Source organism: Acinonyx jubatus, chromosome B2 (assembly GCF_027475565.1).
Source record: "Acinonyx jubatus isolate Ajub_Pintada_27869175 chromosome B2, VMU_Ajub_asm_v1.0, whole genome shotgun sequence".
Classification (NCBI taxonomy): Eukaryota; Metazoa; Chordata; class Mammalia; order Carnivora; family Felidae; genus Acinonyx; species Acinonyx jubatus.
The window spans coordinates 33,596,911-33,617,697 of record NC_069385.1 but is presented as its reverse complement, the minus strand read 5'-3'; the positions used below and the strand labels follow the sequence as shown (position 1 = coordinate 33,617,697).

The 20,787-nt window shown below is 42.0% G+C and overlaps 1 protein-coding gene across 19 annotated transcripts in view; it reads right to left on the bottom strand.

Annotated features, from left to right (window-relative positions):
* Positions 1 to 20,787, bottom strand: part of EPB41L2 (erythrocyte membrane protein band 4.1 like 2) — a 219,046-nt gene that overhangs the window by 3,738 nt on the left and 194,521 nt on the right. For all 19 annotated transcript variants that reach the window (XM_027056891.2, XM_053222245.1, XM_027056890.2 and 16 more), the window contains 3 exons: positions 19,815 to 19,913; positions 17,917 to 17,997; positions 13,930 to 14,039 (listed from right to left, as the gene is read on the bottom strand). In XM_027056891.2, the coding sequence (XP_026912692.1) occupies positions 13,935 to 14,039; positions 17,917 to 17,997; positions 19,815 to 19,913 (285 nt within the window). In that variant the 3' untranslated portion in view covers positions 13,930 to 13,934. The remainder of the gene's footprint in view (positions 1 to 13,929; positions 14,040 to 17,916; positions 17,998 to 19,814; positions 19,914 to 20,787) is intronic.

The window sequence follows — 20,787 nt, the reverse complement described above, 5'->3', positions numbered from 1 at the left end:
TCCACCTATCTTTTTCTGACTGCTTCCTCTACTTAAACATATATGGAAATAGATTCCCGCAAGTAGTAAACATCTAAGCTTTTGAACAAAGAAGGAGAAAAGGATGGAATCACTAATGCCACTGATACACAAGCATCAGACATTTAAACTTTTTTCTGTTCTTCTGCCATGTATCTGTGAGAGAGGAAAAAAAACCTTCGTAGTTGACTTTTTAACAGACTACATTTTAGCTCTAAATGATTTATTACCCATCCCAATCAAACTGAAAACTAGGCCCTGGTTCTTCATACAAGGGCTTCCTACAAGAACTCTTTTTTTTTTTTTTTTTTTTAAAGCTTGAATTCTCTCTCTTTCACAACAGTCTGGGTACCTTATTTTGTCAACAGATTGACCGGCATTAATCGCTGGCATTAATTACTATCTTTGCCCCTTTTGGCAATATCATAATGGTCACCTTGAGCTTGGATCGGATCAAAACATTGAAGTATATGAATTATACATTATGTATTAGAGTTTTGGTCAAGTAAACAAAAACAGAAGCCCAAACCACCGTTTCCATGCTTTAGTTTCCCACCCCTAGACTGTATACAACGTCAGTGAGCGTTACTGACTACTACAGTGCAGTTCCCCTAGCCTCTGTCGCCCTCTTTGGGCCAGAGTGGGAACAGGTCAAGGTGGCTGCCTCATCTAATCACAGATCTAACTCTATATCCAAATGCTTCAAGGATATGTACCAGTTGCCTATTCCACCTTAAGTCCTCACAGAGGGTTCCAAACAGTCAAATTTATCTTAATGTGCCTGACGAACAGTGGGAAATCAGCCAAATTCAAGCACAGGGGTTTTATCGCTGCATCTGAAAAGCACAACCTCAGAGTTTCCAGAGACAGGGGCTCTCACACAGGGGTTTCAAACATGAGCGTGCTCTATTCCAGAAACGGATTCGGTAAACTGCAAATGTGCACTTGTGAAAGAGTATTTGACCCAAACCACTAGAAATACTGCCTATAAGTGGTAAAGCACTCATCTGAAGGGGACTCTCAATAAACACGCAAAAATGTGGTTTTTATCCAAAATAATTAAAATAATGCAAGAAACCATAGAAGAAACTTAGCTTCGGATTAAGATTCAATTACAATAGGGCAGTAGTACAGCCGGAGATCTTGAAAACATGAGTAAAATATTTATGTAAGAGATAATCCAACTCTTTCCTAAATAAAAATGTGGTCCATGCACCCAGGTGTAACGTTCAGCTTTAAATACAATAGTTTATGGATTTCAGTTATTACTGATGCTAAACCGTCTTCCTTGGTCTTTGAGTATTTGATTTTAATTTTTAAACCGAATTTTCATTCTAAGAGGGGTCCTAGAGCCAAAAAAGTAGGAGAAGTTCTATTCGGTTAACCCAGGGAACAGCCAATGCTCACCATGTTTATAGCACCACTATGATGCAGACTGACCAGTTCTCCAAGTCTGCAGATCCTGAGGGAGAGACGTTTTCGGGGGGTAATGAAGTCAAAGCCATTTCATAATCACACTGAGCCATTAGTTGCCATTTCCGGGGAATGGACATTTTCACTTATAGTGACACAAGGGTGAGCGCCCCTGTTGGCATTATGACACACAGGTCAAAGCAGTGCCACCAAACTGTACCAAAGTCACTGTTTGTTACCACCGCGCACTCTCGGGGACATAGAAGCAAAGACGGTAAGGCGGCAGGCAGCTTCACTTAAGGATGTCCTTGATGAAACACAGAAAATAAAATTACTGTCTTACATCTCAACCGCCGAGTTCCTGTCTTTTTAACATTCTGTGGAATGGAATGGAAAATGGGCATAGAACACTCCTGCGGCATACAGATGGACGGTGGATGTCTAGAGAAAACAAGTCCTGCTTGGATTGTGAATTGAAGAGGCTGCTTTTTCATAACCACCTTTTTTATTTGAGAATTACTGAACGACAAACCATGTTATTCAATTTGGCAGGCATTTTCTTGAAAATGAGGTGAGCCTGTCATTTCAAGGAAAACAATGGACGATACTTGTGGCTGGTGATAAAATTCAAGCTTTGAGGTGAAACTGGGATTTTGGAAAACTAGTCCGGCCACCATGAGCTTGACAGCTTCCCAATTCTCTCTCTTTCCCAATATTTAAAGACTCTTATGAGATCAGTGGCAACCACTGTTTTTAGTGTCTCACTCATTGTGCCTCTTCCAGGATTTCATATCATTGGAACCACACACTACCTGTAGCCTTTCAGACATGCTTCTTTCACTAAGTGATTATTTTGAGCTATTTTAATAAATATTTTACATTTGTTCTGTTTAATTTGTAATGTGGTAAATTTCAATAATCTTGATTTTTACTAGGGTGAATTTTGGTAGATATACTTCACTCTGACAAAAGCTCTTTGGGTTCTTTGGTAATATTTAAGAGAGTAAAGTGTCTGAGGACCATCAACCTTAGAAATTGCTTGTGTAGCCTCTGCTGTCCCTAACGTATCACTCTTTCCTTCTCTCGTGGATATCTGTGTGCCTGCTGAATTTAGAAGGAAAAATTAAATCTACTTTTGTTGTTTGTGTTGTTGTTGTTGTTTTTCCTTTTTGGTCAAATGGTCAACAGGTCAGCACCTGTTCAACAAACAGTTCAGGGAAATAACTTTGCTTCACCTGCTTTGCCTGAACATACTAATGCTGCTATGGTGCCACTCACCTCAAGAGGCTCTCCAGTGGCCCCCGGGAGACTCTGGTCTCACCTTCAGGTCTTGGCCCTGGTTGCCTTCCACCCCCATCTCTGTCTCTTCTGAGTGCCAACTATATTGCGCTCAATAACGTACACGCTAACACAACTTCACTTCAAAGAAAAAAGTTCAGAGTTTGCTAAAATCACATCGATTTACTTAAGTATTTTTGCTTTCAAGAGTCAATTTTGAGATGCTTTCTCCAAATTTCCATTTGTTAAAAACAAAACAAAACAAAAACCCACGCCTGACTTTCACCCACAACTCATTCCCGTTCCAGAGGGAGGTGTCAGGAAGAGCGCCTTCTTTCATTCCACACTGTAAATGGCCAAAGCTCTCTTTAGGCTTTGAGCCAATTACACTCCCTTACCTTTGAGGACAGTAAGGGAGTGATATTAGGGATGCCAGCAGGCCAGTTAATGGAGTTTTCTTTAAAGCCAACAGTAAATTTTTTTAATATTTATTTTTGAGAGAGAGAGAGAGGAAGGGAGGGAGGGAGAAAGCGTGAGCAGGAGAGGTAGCAGAGAGAAAGGGAGAGAGACAGAATCCCAAGCAGGCTCTGCACTGTCAGCACAGAGCCTGACATGGGTCTCTAACTCCCAAACCATGAGATCATGACTTGACTTGAGAGCAACAGTCAGATGCTTAAAACGACTGAGCCACCCAGGCGCCCCTAAAACCCACAGTAATTTTTCTATTGGAATCTTTATACTTGACACATTGAAGTCCCTATTAAAGAATTACTACCACACAGCAATTTCAGAACATACTGTCAAATGAAAACATCAATTTTACCTCATTTTTAAACACCGTTATTTTATAAAATATGGATTTACTTATTCACTTAGCTTTGTATCATAGCTGCAACCTCAAAGACCTTTTGCACAAAATTTTTCTAAAATGAATCATGTTTCAAGTACATTGGTGGGAGTCTGTTATTTGAAAGATTCCCGTCATGAAGCCTTCTGCAAAGCAGCATGTAGTGTGGATTGAGACTGACTGTGGGTCAGTCGAGCTCTGTCACTCACCATCTGTGTGACTTAGGTGAGAGACTTAACTTCTCTAGGCCTCCATGTGTCCTCGTCGACACCTAAAATAGCCGTAAGAACTAGTTCTCAAACTAGTTGGCAAAGTTCTCAAACAAAGCGGGGCACAGAGCAGGCAACCAATGAATGTTAGCCAGTATTATTTTTATAGATTTTCATAGAGAAGACTTCAAATTTTGTTGGGTTTGCTTCCACCTTAAGTTCTGTTCTACTCTTGAAGACAGACACTGAAGACCGTGTCGGTTTCCCTGTTAATAATTGCTCGAACCGATGTAATGGTTCCCTTATAGGACGCTTCACCTAATCTAGCATGCTTTCAGTCAACCCCACACTCTCCTGAGGGATTTGACCTTCCTGAAGAACAGTGCTGAACATGCCCTTCCCCTGTGCAGATGACCTACACAGCAAAGTCTAATCTGAGGTACTGACACGCAAGGTCAGGACCTTTCATCTGCAATTTGCCGTTGACAAGTCTTTCCAGGTGTGCAGAGACCTCAACACACATCCACGTGTAGGATTTGCTCTTCCTGATAACATCCATTGCTTCTCCACACACTCTTTCCTCTCTGCTCGCCTCCATCTGTTCGAATCCTCCCCAGCACTCTGCACAGCAGAGTGGCTTCCCTGTTGCCTTTTCAGGGAGGTCTTCTCGGAAATGCCCGTCAGAAACTGTCTCTCCTCCGGTCAACTTTCACAGCCCTTTATGAAGGCTACTCTTAAAACACTATTTTTTACTCTCTATATTATTAGCATTCGCGTTCCTATGCTTTTACCTCCTTCTCCCAACAACTATCATAGTGCTTCGAACGTGGTCCTTTCACAATGGTACCCACTGATGAATCCACGAGTGAACGTAACAGGGACGGATCTGCAAGGCAAGCCTGAAGAGCAGGGGTTCGGGAGGGGGGGAAAACTGGTTTGCTTCTTCTGTTCTCTTTTGTTAAATAACTACACCTATCATATCTTGGGAGGACTCTGCCTTCTTTAAGAACCTGGCTTTCCTAAATCTTTGAAGCTCTGACAAAGATTTCTAAGAGTAGTTAGTATTTGGCCCGAAAGCTGGAATAAGATCTTCTGGTTCACTCTGCTAGGTTTAAATCTTGTGAGAACTTGATGTGAAAGCATTTTACAAAATCTTAAAGCTTCGTTTACATTACAAGTGGACTAGAGAAAGGATATACTCAGTATCCGGTATTCTAGCTAGGCCTGTATCAATATTAGGTTCATTAAGACAAGGAGATGAGAAAACATTTCTCTGTGGCATCAAATAAAAGTTGTACTTAAAAAAATAGTATCAAAACTCCTTATATCTTTTAGGGAGAAAAAAACTTTGAAAGCATATATGAACAGAACTTACTAAGTATTTATTTTGCGTTTTCTTTAAACAGGAAGGTTAGTGGGAATCAAAAGAATTCATCTCTAGACCCAACTCTCTAGCTTACTATTAGTTTACATTTTCCCCCCACATCTTCAGAATCCAGTATGTTATTTTGTACTTACAGTACATCAATTGGGAAGTATTTTCGTATTTTAAGTAGCCACATGTGAGTACTGGCTATCATACTGGACAAATCGAGATTCCCACTTGCTCTAAGGCTAACGAAACTATTTTCATCTATAAGCGTTACATCAACATAGGGCCAATAAGTCACTGAATGTAATTCTCATGGGGTCAGGAGTATCTAAAACACACGCACGCACTCACTCGCACTCATCGGTTACCATAGCAAAATTCTAATGCCACCCACAAATTTACATTTTTAAAAAACAGTATCTGGGATGACTAACATGGGAGAAGTTATTCAGACAGACAAAACTATACTTAGCTCTACACATGGATGGCATTTAGGATTCCTGAGTAGAAATGACCTTTGCAAATTACTTTATTCTCTAGGATTCTAGTTCCTCATTTAAAAAGGAGGGGGGGGGTTGAGAGAAGATGATCTATAAGCAGTTTAAGATTGAATATTCTTTTAACTTTCATACTCTTCAATGCGCCCTTGTCTCGGGTATAATAAAGGCACAATGTCAGGCCCACCTCCTCAGAGGCCGGTGGCTGAACACATCAGTAGGGAGACTGGGTACCAAGGGCCTCAGCATGAAGAGCCACTGGGGACCCAGAGCTCTCCCCTCATCTGAGGGGGGCAGCACCTCCTCAGCCTTTGCCGCCATGACAGGCAGCAGAGTTTCTCATGTTTCTGAAGTTGTTCAAAGCCTTCCCATTTTAAGCACCATTAATCCAAGTTCTAAAAAAATACTGTTTGGGCCAAAAAACAAAACTTTGGGTATCACCTTCATGCGTCTAATTTGCCAATTTTGCCTCAGCCTCCCCACCCCTTTGGGGCTATTTTTAATTCTCAATAATGAAAAACTGGAAAAAATATGCAGTATTTGTGACTAAGAGGTTAATAACCTTAATAAATCTGTAAGAGATAATAAACACCTGAACAGAAAAAGGGGAAAAAAACTGGCAACTCAAAGAAATGAAAATTGTGAGGTGTATGTGTAGTTTAGCTTCATTAGCAATCAAAAAAAAAAAAAAAGAAAAGAAAAGAAATACACAATTAAAAAAAGGAGGGGGGGGGGCAAATGCTCTTTCCTCACCAGATTGGCAAAGATTTCTTAAATGTTTTACAATCTTTAATGTCACAAAGGTGTAGGAAAACAGGTTGCTCATAAATTTAAGTGGGAGTCTAACTTGATAGAACCTTTCAGGACAGGCAGGCAATATGCCCAAAAGAAACCATTGTGGGGCGCCTGGGTGGCTCAGTCAGTTAAGCATCTGACTTCGGATCAGGTCATGACCTAGTGGTTTGTGAATTCGAGCCCCGCGTTGAGCTCTGTGCTGACAGCTCAGAGCCTGGAGCCTGCTTTGGATTCTGTGTCTCCCTCTCTCTCTCTGCTCCTCCCCTGCTGATGCTCTGTCTCTCTCTCCCTCAATGTAAAACATTTTAAAAAATTAAAAAAAAAAAAAAAAGAAACGAAACCCTGGGTGGCACACCAACTCTAAGCAGAATTCTAAAAACATTTGCACTTAGAAAACAATGAAATTCATGCCCCCAAAATGTTCACACAAGTGTCATCTTTGCAGCTGGGTTTAACTGTGAAAACAGAGGAATAACCTAAATGCCCATCAACAGGTGTCACGTAAACCCCTCAGGCATCCATTCAGTGGCTATTGAAAAACGATGAGATAATGGCAAGGAAGGTTATATGCAATGTATCCTTAAGTGGAGGGGGGACAAACAGGCTATATAACAGAGTCAACAGTAGGAGCCTACACAAATAGAGGTGGGAATGCATGAATGTGTACGTGTTCACACAGAGACACTGTGAAAGGGAATTTTCGACCTCCAGGAGCGGAGGAATTATGGGTCACTTGCACTTTCTGCTATCCCTCCGTTTTTAAAAACTTATAATTGCCTCTATTATTACCGGAAAAAAAAAAACAATAAAGATCATTTCATCTTCAAAAACAATAGTGAATAGTAGTTCTGTCCAAGGGCAAACCCTGGGAAATTAGTGGCTACCAGGCGCTCACGAATGCACAACAGCAGTGGTGTCCAGTGCCTCTTCCGTTGGGCAGTTCAAGTCTATTGGAGCTGACTCCTTGATAGCACCTGCCGGCTTTAAATGTTAAACGCAACATTCCACAGCACTGCAAAGTGAAAACTGGCCGTGCCTGAAAGCCACGAAGTCCAAAATGGCTTTCGAAGTCTCTGTACAAATCTTCATTTTAGGTTTGATTAATCTACACAGAAAACTAATGCTAATTTTAGGTATGAGACTAGCACAAATGAGGCAAAGGGAATAAAATGAAAACGCAACACAGTTGATATGCTGGAAGAACTCCTGGCTCCTGAACTGGAAACAGTCATCTGGAAGTCAATGGGTTTGTGCTTCCCCTTTTAAAAACAGAGTGATGCCCATCAGGGCCCACATTTAACTAGCTAGAACTCAGTTTGGCTACCAATTCAGCCAATGTGGCTCTTCTCTCCTGTCAAGTCAGTTAGATAATGAATGCTAATTTCCTGTTTGGCTTTCGAGTTCATTTTGAAATCCTGAATATCACCCTGACTCTGAAAGGTTAGCTTGGACGCAACGTGATCTTATTTAGAAATCAGTATTCATGGATGCCCAACAGCACAGGAAGCAATAGCACTAACTTAGAGGTATTTAATGTGGGAGGGAGATTGGGACTCAAGGTCTACCTCAAAGGAAGGATGGATTTACTGGGTTTGGGGTAATCCCAGCGCTAGTTCTGGTGGCTCTGTGAAACCCGGTACAGTGCTCTCCATCTTCTTGGATAACAAGTGCACAGAAAAGCCAAAGGCCCCAACACTGTGTTGTCAGCTTCTTGAAAGCACTCTCCACGCGAAATCCTTATGTCCTCAACCTGTTACAGGGCTCCATTTCACTACCAGACTGAGGCAGCTGTGACAAATCCCCAGGCTGATTTCATACCAACGAGTGCAGAGGACATGTCCACTTAATTTCTTTGCCATATTTAATACTTACTCTCTCCTTCTTGGAGTTCTCTTCTGCAGCTTTCGTGATACCCTTTTCTCCTCTTTGTCTTCCTACTTTCCCCTCTCCTCCTGTTACATCCCCTCTGACCTGGCTCAGGTCACTCAAACCAAAGGCTTCCTCACTAGAGCACACATTCACATGACCTTCAGGCCTCCCCTTCCTGCTCAGAAGCCTGTTGTGATTTCTTTCAAAGCTCCTGGCAACTTCCTGGACCTCTCCACGTGCATGTGGACCTCTCATGTGCAGCTGAAACTCAACATGTGTGGGGTAGAATATTCCAACTTTTATTTTATTCCTAAGAGCAAGAAGGGTTCAAAGCTGACTCTAGAGGCTACAAAAAGTTCTTACAACGTGCCTTGGAAGGAAACTCTTTTGTATATTCTATTACCATCCTCAGTTCACATGTGGCAGAACAGATACACAGAAAAGTGAAAGAGCCCACACAGGTCACACACCTAGGAGATAGATTTGAACCCAAAAGATCTGCTATGCTATATTTCCTCTTAACAAGCAGACCACCCGGTAAATTTCCAAATAACCCTGCTGTGGGCATGTGTGTAAGACAGGGCCTTACAAATTCACTGCCAAACTCCCTCCAGAATGCCTAAGCCAGGTGCTCTCTCCTACGGTACCAAGAACAAAAAATACACCTTGCTTTAAGACAGCTAAGCCAAGGGCGCCTGGGTGGCTCAGCTGGTTAAGTGACTGGCTTCGGCTCAGGTCACGTTTTTGCAGTTTGTGAGTTTGAGCCCCAAGTCGGGCTTTGTGCTGGTAGCTCAGAGCCTGGAGCCTGCTTCAGATTCTGTGTCTCCCCCTCTCTCTGCCCCTCCCCTGCTCACACTCTGTGTTTTCTGTGCCTCAGTAATAAATAAATTAAAAAAAAATTAAAAAATTAAAAAAAAAAAAGACATCTAAGCCAAGAAGACTGGCCATACTGCACATGACATATGGAAATAACACATGTATCCCACAAATACATGAAATTACAGGTACCACCATCAACTCATTGGCTCAAGCCAGAAACATGGGATTCTCCCCTGCTCAATCTTCCCAACTCACAAACCTCCATATCCCCGTGCAGTCACCAAGTCAGAAGCCTCTATCTCCTTACCATCTCTCAAATACATGAGGCACACCTTCTTCTCTGGATAAAGCTTTAGCCTCTTTAGCGTGGCTCATAAGACCCTCTACGCTTGGGCCTCCGCCTCTCTGCACCCCCTCACCTTCCATCACTCTCCTTCCTACACGTGTCCTGCAACCCAGCTGAGCCTGATGGTGTACCCTTTGTAGAGGGTCAGGTTCACAGTACCAGATCTTGCCTGGAATGGCCTCTTCCATGCCTTTCTTCATCCAGCTATTCCGACTTTCCTGGAGGCTCAGGTGAGAAGCCCCATCCTCATGCACAGATTTTTGTTACCGCCAAACTCAGCTCAGAACATATCCTCAAACTAGAGACCCTCTTTTACTATAATGATTTATTGTGAATGCGGAACTTGTTTGATTTCAAAGTCCATGGTACACATTCGGGGATACCCAAAGGGCGTTCCATAGATCTAGTGTAACAAACAAGAAAACAAGCGAGTAAAACGAATGAATGGACGAGAGGCTGCTCCTCCATCATTTCCTCCTCTGGCTGCTCACTGCTTTCAGAAGAGAAGGAGGCATTGTCTGCTTTTTATCCTACATGAGGGATTATTCCAGGAGCCACAGGGACTTGTTTGAAGTCTGGACTGAGAGAGGTCATGGTGCCAGCTGAGGCAAAGTCACGAGCTCCCCCTCCTGGGGCTCATTCTTTTGAGGCCACACAGACCAAACCATCCAGTGGGACTCTTCCTCCTCATCAGGACAGTCAGGGAGCACCAGTCTAGTGGTGACAAGGCCATTAACATTTTGTGTCCATTTGAGGGCTCGGAAACATGCATTTAGGATAAAATGGCAGGAGGGAGTCGTCCTTAACACAACATAAAAATAAAAAGTTACAAAGAAGTAGTGAAGTTCCCCATGCGTTGTGTGTTTCCCTTCTTCCCGGACCGTGCTCACTCCTCTCTGCCTCACAGCCGCCCAACCTGCAGCCGAGTGCCGGCCTCGGGAGGTTCAGCCCTCTACGGGTTCCTCTTTCACCATCTTCCGTTTGCTCCCCTCTCCCCTACTTTCAATGCTTGATCAAAAGCTCAGAGCTACTCTAAAGGAAGAGGTCGGGTCAGATCAGGAGGAGAGCTGCTCGCGTCTGAGAAAGGGAGATGGGGCAGATATATCATCGGTAGTTATTTCTTCTTTTCTGGTCCTGCTCTTTGCCTCTGCCCACCTGGCTGCCTCTGTGGGATCCTGGCAGGGCAGGTAGAGAGCAGCTGAAGGGGTTCAGACACACTCCTCCTCTCAGCCCCGACAGGCACCAGGCAAGGGACAGTGTTCAAGAACAAACTGCAGCCACCGGGGGGTGGGGATGCTTAGATGGCTGCAGACACAGGTAACTCCGATTTGTCCTTCAGATTTCACTCAAACTCGGTTTCTCAAGTAAAAGGTTAAATTTACAATATTTGGCTCTCTCCTACTGCATTACTTCCTTAGAGCAGTGAGCACATCTGCAATTACATTTTGTTTGCTCATATTTGCACCTCCCTTCCTGGAGCGGATCCTTCCCGAGGAAGGGGACCATGTTTGTTTTGTTTACCAATTTGACAATTTGAATCCTCAGTGCCTAAGCTCTACCCTAGAACACTTTGGTACTCATTAAGGATTTTTTTGACTGGATGGATGAATCTTTCCAAATTTAGCTAGTTTGCTCACCTTACACGTGAATTTACATTTTAACCTCCTAAATCTGTTCCACAAGGCTGCTTATAAAAGAGGTCCTCTGGGAGTCAAACTTCAAAGGCTGTGTGTGTGTGTGTGTGTGTGCACGCGTGTGTGCACGTGTGGACACGCACCCACTAAAAAAAAATGAGTAAAAGGTGCTAGGAATAACTGATATGACCAATTCACATTAAAACTTGTAAGACAAATATTGTAAAGTCAATTGTATCTTCCTAAACCAGCAACAGCTAGAGAAGATTCATAAGACCTCTTTTGGGTAAGAAAGTAACACAAGTTGGTTGGAAGACATCAAAGAACACCTATAAATGGAGAGAGATATTTTACGTTTGTGGGAAAGAAGATTTAATATCATAAAGATGTAATTCTCACCATACTGAGCTACAAAGTGGGTGCAGTTCCAATTAAAATACCATAGGATTATCTTAGAACTCAACAATCCGATTCTGAAATTTATATGGAACACCAGGAGCCCAGAATAAAGACACTAGAAAAAACACAATTGGGAGACACATTCTACCAGATATCAAGACTCATTTTAAAGCTATACTAATTGAGGCAGTATGGCACTGGAGCAGAGATAGACACAGGAAACAAGTACCAAGAAACATCCCCACGTATACAAGAAAACTGATACATGACCTGCAGATTAGAGATGGAAAGGATGGGCTCTTCAATAAACAGGGCTGGAATGCTGGTACTTATAAAGGAAACAAACGATCACTGTTTCTTATCACACAGAAAAACCGATTTCTTATGGATTAAGGATTGATCCATGGAAGGCAACATTAACATGCTTTGATCAATAGTATCTTTAACACCTCAGGGTATGGAAAGAGCATAAGCCATAAAGAAAAGCGTGGTAATTAAACTGTATTAACTCTATTAATAACTACATTCAATATACTAACTATATTGACCTCTACTTAAAATAAAAGACAAACCACAAACCCGAAGATATCTGCAACACATAAATCCGTAACAAAGGATTAGAATCCAGAATCCATCAAGATCAGTAAGAATGAGAAAGTTATAGGTCATTTCGTACTAGTTCAGTATAAACTAAAACATCAGAGGGGAGTTTGAGCAAGCGTGGGAGCCATCACTTCTGTGTAAGACACCTGGCCTGACCACGAGGTGTATTCTGTGACCGGCATTCCTGTGAGGTATGTATCCATTAACCGATCAGTGTAAAAGCATTTTAAAAACAAAAAAGCAACTTGGTATATGTGCTATGCAAAAAACCTACCTTTTAAAACCCTAATACAAACGTAATTATGAACATTTACCCATTTCACTAAGAATTCTTTAGCACAACTTTTAGTGGCTATATTTTAGTCATCACACGGAAACAGCCTAAGATATAACCAATCCCTACTGTTGGCCATTTAGACTGTCCGTGTGACTGTGTGTTTGGGTGTGTGTGTATATATATATATATATATATATATATATATATATATATATATATATGTGTGTGTGTGTGTGTGTGTATATATATGTACATATATATATATACACACAAATACATACACATATATACACATACATACACACACATGCACATATATATATATATATGATAAATACTCTTGTAAGTAAATCTTTGTATACATCTCTGATTATTTAAGATAAATTCTTAACAATGGTTTAAATGGTAGGCACCTTTAATGTGGGTTTTGCCAAATTGTTCTCTAGGAAATATTGCTAATTTATAAAGCTGCACAGGACTATTATTTTTCCTCTCTTAACCTCCCCAACACTAGTTAAAAACAAAATTTGCCAGATTTATAAGTGAAAACTTGTACACTGAATTTTTAATTTGTATTGATTTAAATAGTGAGGCTGAACATTTTTTGTTTATTGTTCACTTAGTTTCTATGTGGTTTACTTAATTCTTTGCCCATTTTTCTACTTACATGCTTAAATTTTTTGATGAGACCCAAGAGTTCATAATATATTCAGGATATGGACTTCTTCTCTGCCAGGCATATTGAACTTTGTCATTTATCTTCTACTTTGGTTTAAGTTTTAAATTTTTTATATAGCCAAAGCAATCTTTTCCTTTTTGGTTCATTCTCTAATATATAATTTTTCATGTATATTTAAAGGAATTAACTCATCTCCCTTTTGTGCCCCCTACAATAAAAACACCTCATCTAAATGAAGGCAATAGCACCTTCTTCAAAGGGTCATTGTAAATGTCAATTAAGACAACCTATACTGATATACCTTGGTTTGGTTTTTTTATATCTACATATAAATTTTATTTTGTTTTTTAATGTTTTTATTTATTTTTCAGAGAGAGAGAGAGAGAGACAAGAGAGACAGAGAGAGACAGTGGGTGGGGGAGACAGTGGGTGTGAGTGGGGGAGGGGCAGAGAGAGAGGGAGAGACAGAATCAGAAGCAGGCTCCAGGCTCTGAGCTGTCAGTACAGAGCCTGACGCAGGGCTTGAACTCATGAGCCGTGAGATCATTACCTGAGCTGAAATCGGACACCTAACCGCCTGAGCCACCCAAGCGCCCCTATACTGATATACTTTGCCAACAGTAAAACAACATAGACATGTCAATTATTAGCAGCCCTCAGTACTTGACAGTTATTAACATTACATGTCCATTGGACAGCAGAGTTAATAACTATATGCAGGTAACGTGAGTAGATATATTTGGGATAATAAAGTCTGAAAAAATCACATGGACCACAGGAGACAGACACCATGAGGGAGTACATTTCACGTCCCTCGGCGGGTTGAGGAGCGCAAACGGTCAAGACAGAAGCCCCAGAGGATACAGACGCTTACCTTACTTACTCTTCCCCTTCCTCCAACTCCGTCTCTTTGTGCACCACCACTCTCGTGACCGACATGTCGGGGTGCTGCTCTCTGGCTTCCCTGATGGCCTGGGCCAGCGCCTGCCAGAGTCAGGAGAAAGCACTGTGAGCACAGCAATGGGCTTATTCCCGGGTTGGGAAGACAGACGTACGCTGATCAACTGGGATTCCATGGCAAGCAAAGATGGCTTTATTGCTTTCTTTGAGGGAGCAGGGATTTTAAGTGGGCTCATAATTCTTTTTAGAGAATGCTTCTCACTTCCCCAAATTTCCCATTTCCCCCCCAGTCTTTTCAAATGATACATGCACAAGAGACATGCAGACTCTGAAGCCCAGTCCCGTACTTGCCACGGGACTTGGAGAAAACAGATCTTCTCTGATCTTCATATTCTCACCTGTAACCTGAGACTAACGCTAAGGTCGTGAGGATCATTTTGAGGTTCACTGTGCAGATTGGAGGAATGATGTAACAGCCTGTCTATTCACCCACGGGTACTTGCTGTCACACAGCTCAAATGCCAAGACACAGGACCAGACCAAACCAGACTAGACCACAAGCTACCCTTGTGGTTTCTCACTAGCTGTTTGAGGAAAGATGTTTGTTGAGCTGTTATGTTGCAGGAAAAAGATCTATAAACTTCTAGGGCACAGAACAATAAAAACGGCAGCAACACTGATAACATACAATTGCAAAGTGAAAGGACAGAGACAGACTACTCTTCAGCAAGTACAGGTCTCTATTTTACAGTCGAAAACACTGAAGGCACAAAGGTCAACAGGTCGTGCTTGAGGCCATCCTGCGGCTGGGCCACAGGGCAGGAGCAAGACTGGGACGCCACTCCACTGGCTCCTAGGCTCTTCCCAGACCGCATGGTGAGAAAACGAAGTTTCTTTGTATTTTATCAGAAAGCAAGCTGCATACAAGTGTTGTGACAAAGTGGAAAGATCCTATTTTTCTGAGGGAAAGGTGTTTAAAGATGTCTTGGGGTGAAAGTAAAACACCATAAAACATCACTCAAAATCTAAGAAAGAATTCTGGAACAGAAGGGGAAGCTTCAAGGATGGAAAGCACCATATCTCATATGGACACTATGCCTTTGAAAGAAGCAGCCCAAGTTTTCCTGTTTCTCTGTCATCTGCTGAAGGGCACAACCGCATTTGTTGTTTGTGGTACAGTTTCTGTCAGCTGAAAGGTTACTGAACAAAACCCCGAGCCTCATTCCACACACACAGAAAGGTAAAGCTGCAAAAAAAGAAATTGTTTTTATGCCAAAAATTTTTACACAGAAGCTTGGAAGACAGTTGAGGGTGCTCGAATTTCCACTAGGGAACAAACTGGTGACCCACCTGTGTCAGGGCAAGAGAGAACTCAACCAGGGGACTCTCCGATTTGAGCAGCCCAAGTGTTTGTCAGGTTGTGGGAGTCTGAGGGCCGGAAGGCAAGACAGGTGGGGAGAAGGGCAGCGGCTTATCTCAGAGGAGGTCAAAAATGTTTCCGTGTCTCTATGGCTGCGATGGGAAAGGGGATGGGAGACGGGGAACAGCAGAGTGGCTCCGCATTTGTGTGTTCAGAGGGAAGTGAGAGATCAGAACAATCAAAACGGTCTACTCCATGTTGGTTTCTGGAATCCAATTTGGGAGAAGGACAGCTCTGATGGGAGCCAAACGTAGCTACAGACAACCTGTCAGATACTTTTTAATTCATGTTCCTTACACAGGTCTGCCTACATTAAACTAGTACAAATGTGAAAGGGGAAATAGAAAATGATGCCCAAGGGAAGGGAGCACGTGTGAAACATGCTTCAATGAGCAGAAAAGTAGGGAAACCAAAAACTGCTTAATCATCTTCAAGCACATTTGAAATCCATTTACCATTAGTTCCGTTCAGTCTGTAGTACCAGTGTATGAAATTAAATACTGTAAAATGTTAATTTATTATAGCAACAGTAAAGATTGTGAGAGAACTATCTCACATCATCCTGCAAAAGAAGTTATTTCATTGGAAAGAAACACACTCTGGTGGGTAACTGCAGTGTCCTATGTCCCTGGTACACAGCGGGGCATCAGGACACACACAGGTGCACCACCCACAAAGCAAGTGTCCTAAATGCATGCCTCTTTAATCTGCCAACACAAAAGAGATTCCTTTTTTTTTTCTATCTTGCTCAGAGGAAGGGTTTCTTTCCACTATTAAAATTCTTTTAATGTACAGAAAGGAACCGAAAAATGGGTCAATGATATTCAAGTCACTATGTGATCAGTTTCAGTTTTTGGCAGGGAAGTGATTTCACTCTAATTTTAAATACTTGCATGGTCTCATTACAGGCTAAAAGGGAGAGGGAGCTTCATCAGCTTCTGGTGACAAGCATACCAGAAGCCACAATTAAATGTACTCTAACAAGTTTATGCATTTTGGAATTAAAACATGAAAACGTTACAAAAAAGTATCTGTTCTCTTCATATGGGGTATCTGACCTTGGGTTTAAAATGGGCTGAAGCACGACATCACACCGACAAGGTCGTGTCCCTACTGTCACACGTAAAGCTGCAGGGTTTTTTCCTAATCTAAGAGTCAGGAATAGGTGTTATTTTGGTACTTAAATTTCAGACCATGTTTTTATTATTTGCTGTTCAGAAGCAGTATTATCTAGATTTGAGTTTTCAGGTCAAAGACAAAAGAATACACATGAAATAAAGCCTGAGAGTATCCTCGAAGGGAACACGTGACATCAGAAAGTCTGAAAGGGCACAAGTTCAGTGGAGAGACAGGGTAGGAGAGACTGCCCCAGTGAAGGGAAGAAATCCTTTGAGGAACTGGCAGCTTGGTTTCCACGGCATCACTCATTTTCCCGTGGAGAACAGGCACAGGTATTGTCCTCTACTAGGAATCTCTATTACAAAGTCAAGGTTCAGGGGTCAGGACAACCCTTGAACCACTGACAACTCTCGAGGAATGAAGAAACACATTAGGAAATATGTAAGTAAAATCATGTTTACAGGGTTTTAAAAAATGTCATTTTCTTTTTAGGCACGGAAGAAAATCTCTCTTTGATCACATAGAGTGAGCTTTTTTTAAATGAGAAGTTTTGTCCTCTAAAATCCTCTTTCCTGAAGTTGATATTGTGCTCAAAGCTGGGTAACTAACATCTGTTCCTACTCCCCGGCCAAGATGGTCAACTAAACATTCCTTTTCCTGCGAGTTGTTATTAAGAAAACAGCTTGGTTTCCTTTAAAGTGGAGTTAAATTCACTGAGAAAATGACAAAACAAAAAGCTCCCGTCACTTGGGGGCCGCAGCCTAAAACTGAAGCCACCCTCAAAGTATCCAACAGTTCCATGCGTCACCTGGATTTTAAAGCCACGCATTCTGCTCAAGCTAACATTGGAAAGAAAGCACGATTCTTTTAAACATTTTTCTGAATCCGTGTAATCTTCCACTTTGTAAGAGACCTCAGATTTCCTTCCCCCACCCCTCGATAATAGTAATGACTGGGGGAAACATCTAGTGGTAAAGAGTCCAACCTTCCTGAGGCTATAAGAAAAACACTTGATAAGTTCCTGAAAGTAGGCACAAGTCAAGCTTGGTGGCTTTTCTTACTTAGCTTTGGAAAGCCAGTGTCACTGAATTGCCATTCATTCTTTAATCCATGATTTGACTTTAGGCCAGGCCCACATGAATACCTAATAGATGCCGGGAATCCTCTCCATTACTTTGACTCAAAAGTGCACGTAAAGCCAGTGTGAAATAAGCAGCAAAATCCATGTTCTATGCGGGTTCAGCATCAGGCAGGCTGAAAGGACAGGCTGTGTCTAGCGTGGGAAGCATCAGTGCCACGCTGAGGACGTAGATTCTTCCAGGAGGCACTGGGAGAAGGGGAATGACACAGGGACAGGATGTGACGGTACATGCCAAACTTAGAGACGTGGTCACTTTCAGAACCAGAACTTCAGGTCTTTACCTGGTCATGATCGATGTCCGCATCTCCTGTGATCACGATGCGTTTCTCAATTCTTGTTTCAGATATTCCACCTTTCACAGTCTAAAGGGGGGAGACAGCAATCATTAAAGCATGTTTATACATAATGGGGGGAAAGAGAACGGAGCACACTCAGACCTTCTGATCGTTAAGGCAACGTGCACTGAGTGGAGAAGACTGATGTTCTGGAAACACCATTTTTAAGCTCAATAGAGATTCCTATTGTTAAAGTGGTAGCATCTGTAAGTATTCCTCAACTGAAAGCAACTTTAAAACTAATTTATCAAGATTCAGGTGAGATTAAGATAAGACAGATGCCATGAAATCCAAACAGTTCTGTTGGGACATTCCATTACAATTTCCCTGAATTTCTTTACTCCCAAGTGGCCCACTTGTTAAAGGAGGAAAGAAGAAATAATTCTTTGGTTTATGTAGAGTTACAAGGAATCCTAACAATTTAGGTACTTGATTTAGGTTTGAGAATTGCTTGACGTTATAGTTTTGACTGCTTGATTCTCGTCATACAAATCCATTTGGTAATTCTGTTCATTTGGTTTAGTGCAGTAATAAAAAAAAAAAAAAGACTTGGATTTGGTTTAAGATACAGAAGGCACAGGAGGATGATATAAAGATATTCACTCAATGTTGATTTGATTACAGATTCTGCATGTGGCTGTGTCTGCTAACAAAGTCTGTGCGAATGGACATGGGGCAGGGTCCTGTGTGAACTGCCACAGAGTGACTGGCTTGGAACAAGCTGGCACAGCCTGGGACACGATAGAGGCTGAAGAGATCACGTGGCTGTGACGCTGAACTATGAACAAATACCGCACAGTCCTGAGAAAGCACACACCCAACCTCTGCAACTCTGTTAAGTTATACGCTAAGTCACAAGTCATAGCACTTTAATGTAAGAACCAAGGTAATCAGTAGCCTTGATAACTGGATACTTTTTTTTTTAAAGCTTATTTTGAGGGAGAGAGAGAGAAAATCCCAAGCAGGCTCTGCACTGTCAGCCCAGAGCCCAACATGGGGCTCAAACTCACAAACCGTGAGATCATCACCTGAGTCGGAATCAAGAGTCAGACGTTTAACCGACTGAGCCACCAAGGTGCCCCTGGATACACTTGAAAATGAGCATCAGTACCACCTTGCGTTTATGTGGCGTTTTTTAATTTACAAAGTTTCTGGTTGAAACACAGGGTGAGACAGGCATAAAAGATACATTTAAAACCTTCAAGTGCTAATGAAACATGAGAGGTAGGAGCAGAGGGAAACATGGGAAAATCACGCTGGAGCTAGAAATCGGAGGACGGCAGCACGCATCACAATCACCTGGAGGGCTCCTACAGCCACCGCCAGGGTTTCTGCAGATCTGGAGTGGGGCCACGGGATTCACACAGGAATGACTGCTGCTGCTAGTCTGGAGCCAGACTTTAAGAATCATTGGTCATCTGGTGTTAGAGACTGAGAGAATGATCTGGCAAAATGCTCCCTAGCCACGGTAGGAGCATCTTAAATCAATGAGGGGAAGATTCGATTACTTGAACAACTTGCTGAACATTTTGAATGACGGGTATTCATTCACTTGCTTCAGTCAGGAGGGTTGATTTGTACTTGTCAAACGTACGCCTCCACTTGGACCACATTCTCTCTCTGCTCCTGTAGCTGTCTCATGTATAGTTATTCAGGACACATTTTTACCTCCTTGTACTTTACAGAACTACATTTGTCAGTGGAGCCCAATTTCTCAGATACTTTAAATCCAAGCATTTTTACTCCACTGGCACTGTCTGCGTATTATTGTGAAGTGTGTATGGGAACAAAGAAACAATTCAGAAAAGATCCTGTTTGCAATGTACCACCACGGGCTGCTTTACCTTGGTGATGTGTGTTGTCGTCGTCGTCGACACGGACTCAGATGTGATGGTCTGTGCCGTCAGTAACGTCCCCGAGTCACCACCAGCCCCGCCATCAATCTTTGGACAGTTAGGGGGAAAAATATAAAGTAACACTTAATTTCCATTATGTCGTCAGAGAAGAGCTTCCCCCCTCGCCCATCGAATGTGCATCTTTTGAAATCTTCCAGATCAGCAGGAAATGTTATCTGCCACAATTTGTAGATTTACTGAGCAGGAGGTTGGCTGGCATTCAAAGAGAGTAAACGCAAAGGCTAAACGCACGTGGAGAAGCAAAACCCTGGGAGGGAGAAAAAGGAAGAATTACATAGAAAATGGGGCTGAAAGCTACAAGGGAATCAGGAGAGAATTTGACTGAAGGCCTTTTGCAGAAGACAGAAAAAGAAACTAGAGAACCAGACAGAGAAGTTTCCACAGTGACCAGAAGTGCTGAGTTCATTGTTTTTTAAGCACAGGCAGGTAAAAACAGATAAACGTTTTCTTATTTAAGAAGCAACAGAACCTGACTGGGATAGACTAAACCTACGTGATTTGGTTATTTGCTTATCTCTAGTAGATTGTTCTAAATGACATTGTTCCTGTAATCGTTTGTTATGAGCATATATGGGGGTATGTATACTTTAACACGTATGCATGCATGTTCTCTATTTATATCATATATAAATCCCCTGCATATATCTAAATAGGTTTTAACTTGTTTCCTTTGATACTAAAAATGGTAGAAAGTTCTAGAGTTTACCAGGAAAAATATGAAACAAATGAATAGCCTATGAGTATATGTGATGACCACCATTCTGGTCTCCCTTCCTGACACTGACACAAGGAAATAACCAGAAAGCCCAGAGCCTTTCTAAGTTATGGGAAAATTTCTCTCACACTTGGGTCATGCACCTGTATTTACTAGGCCTCTCACTGTACTACAGACACACAAGTA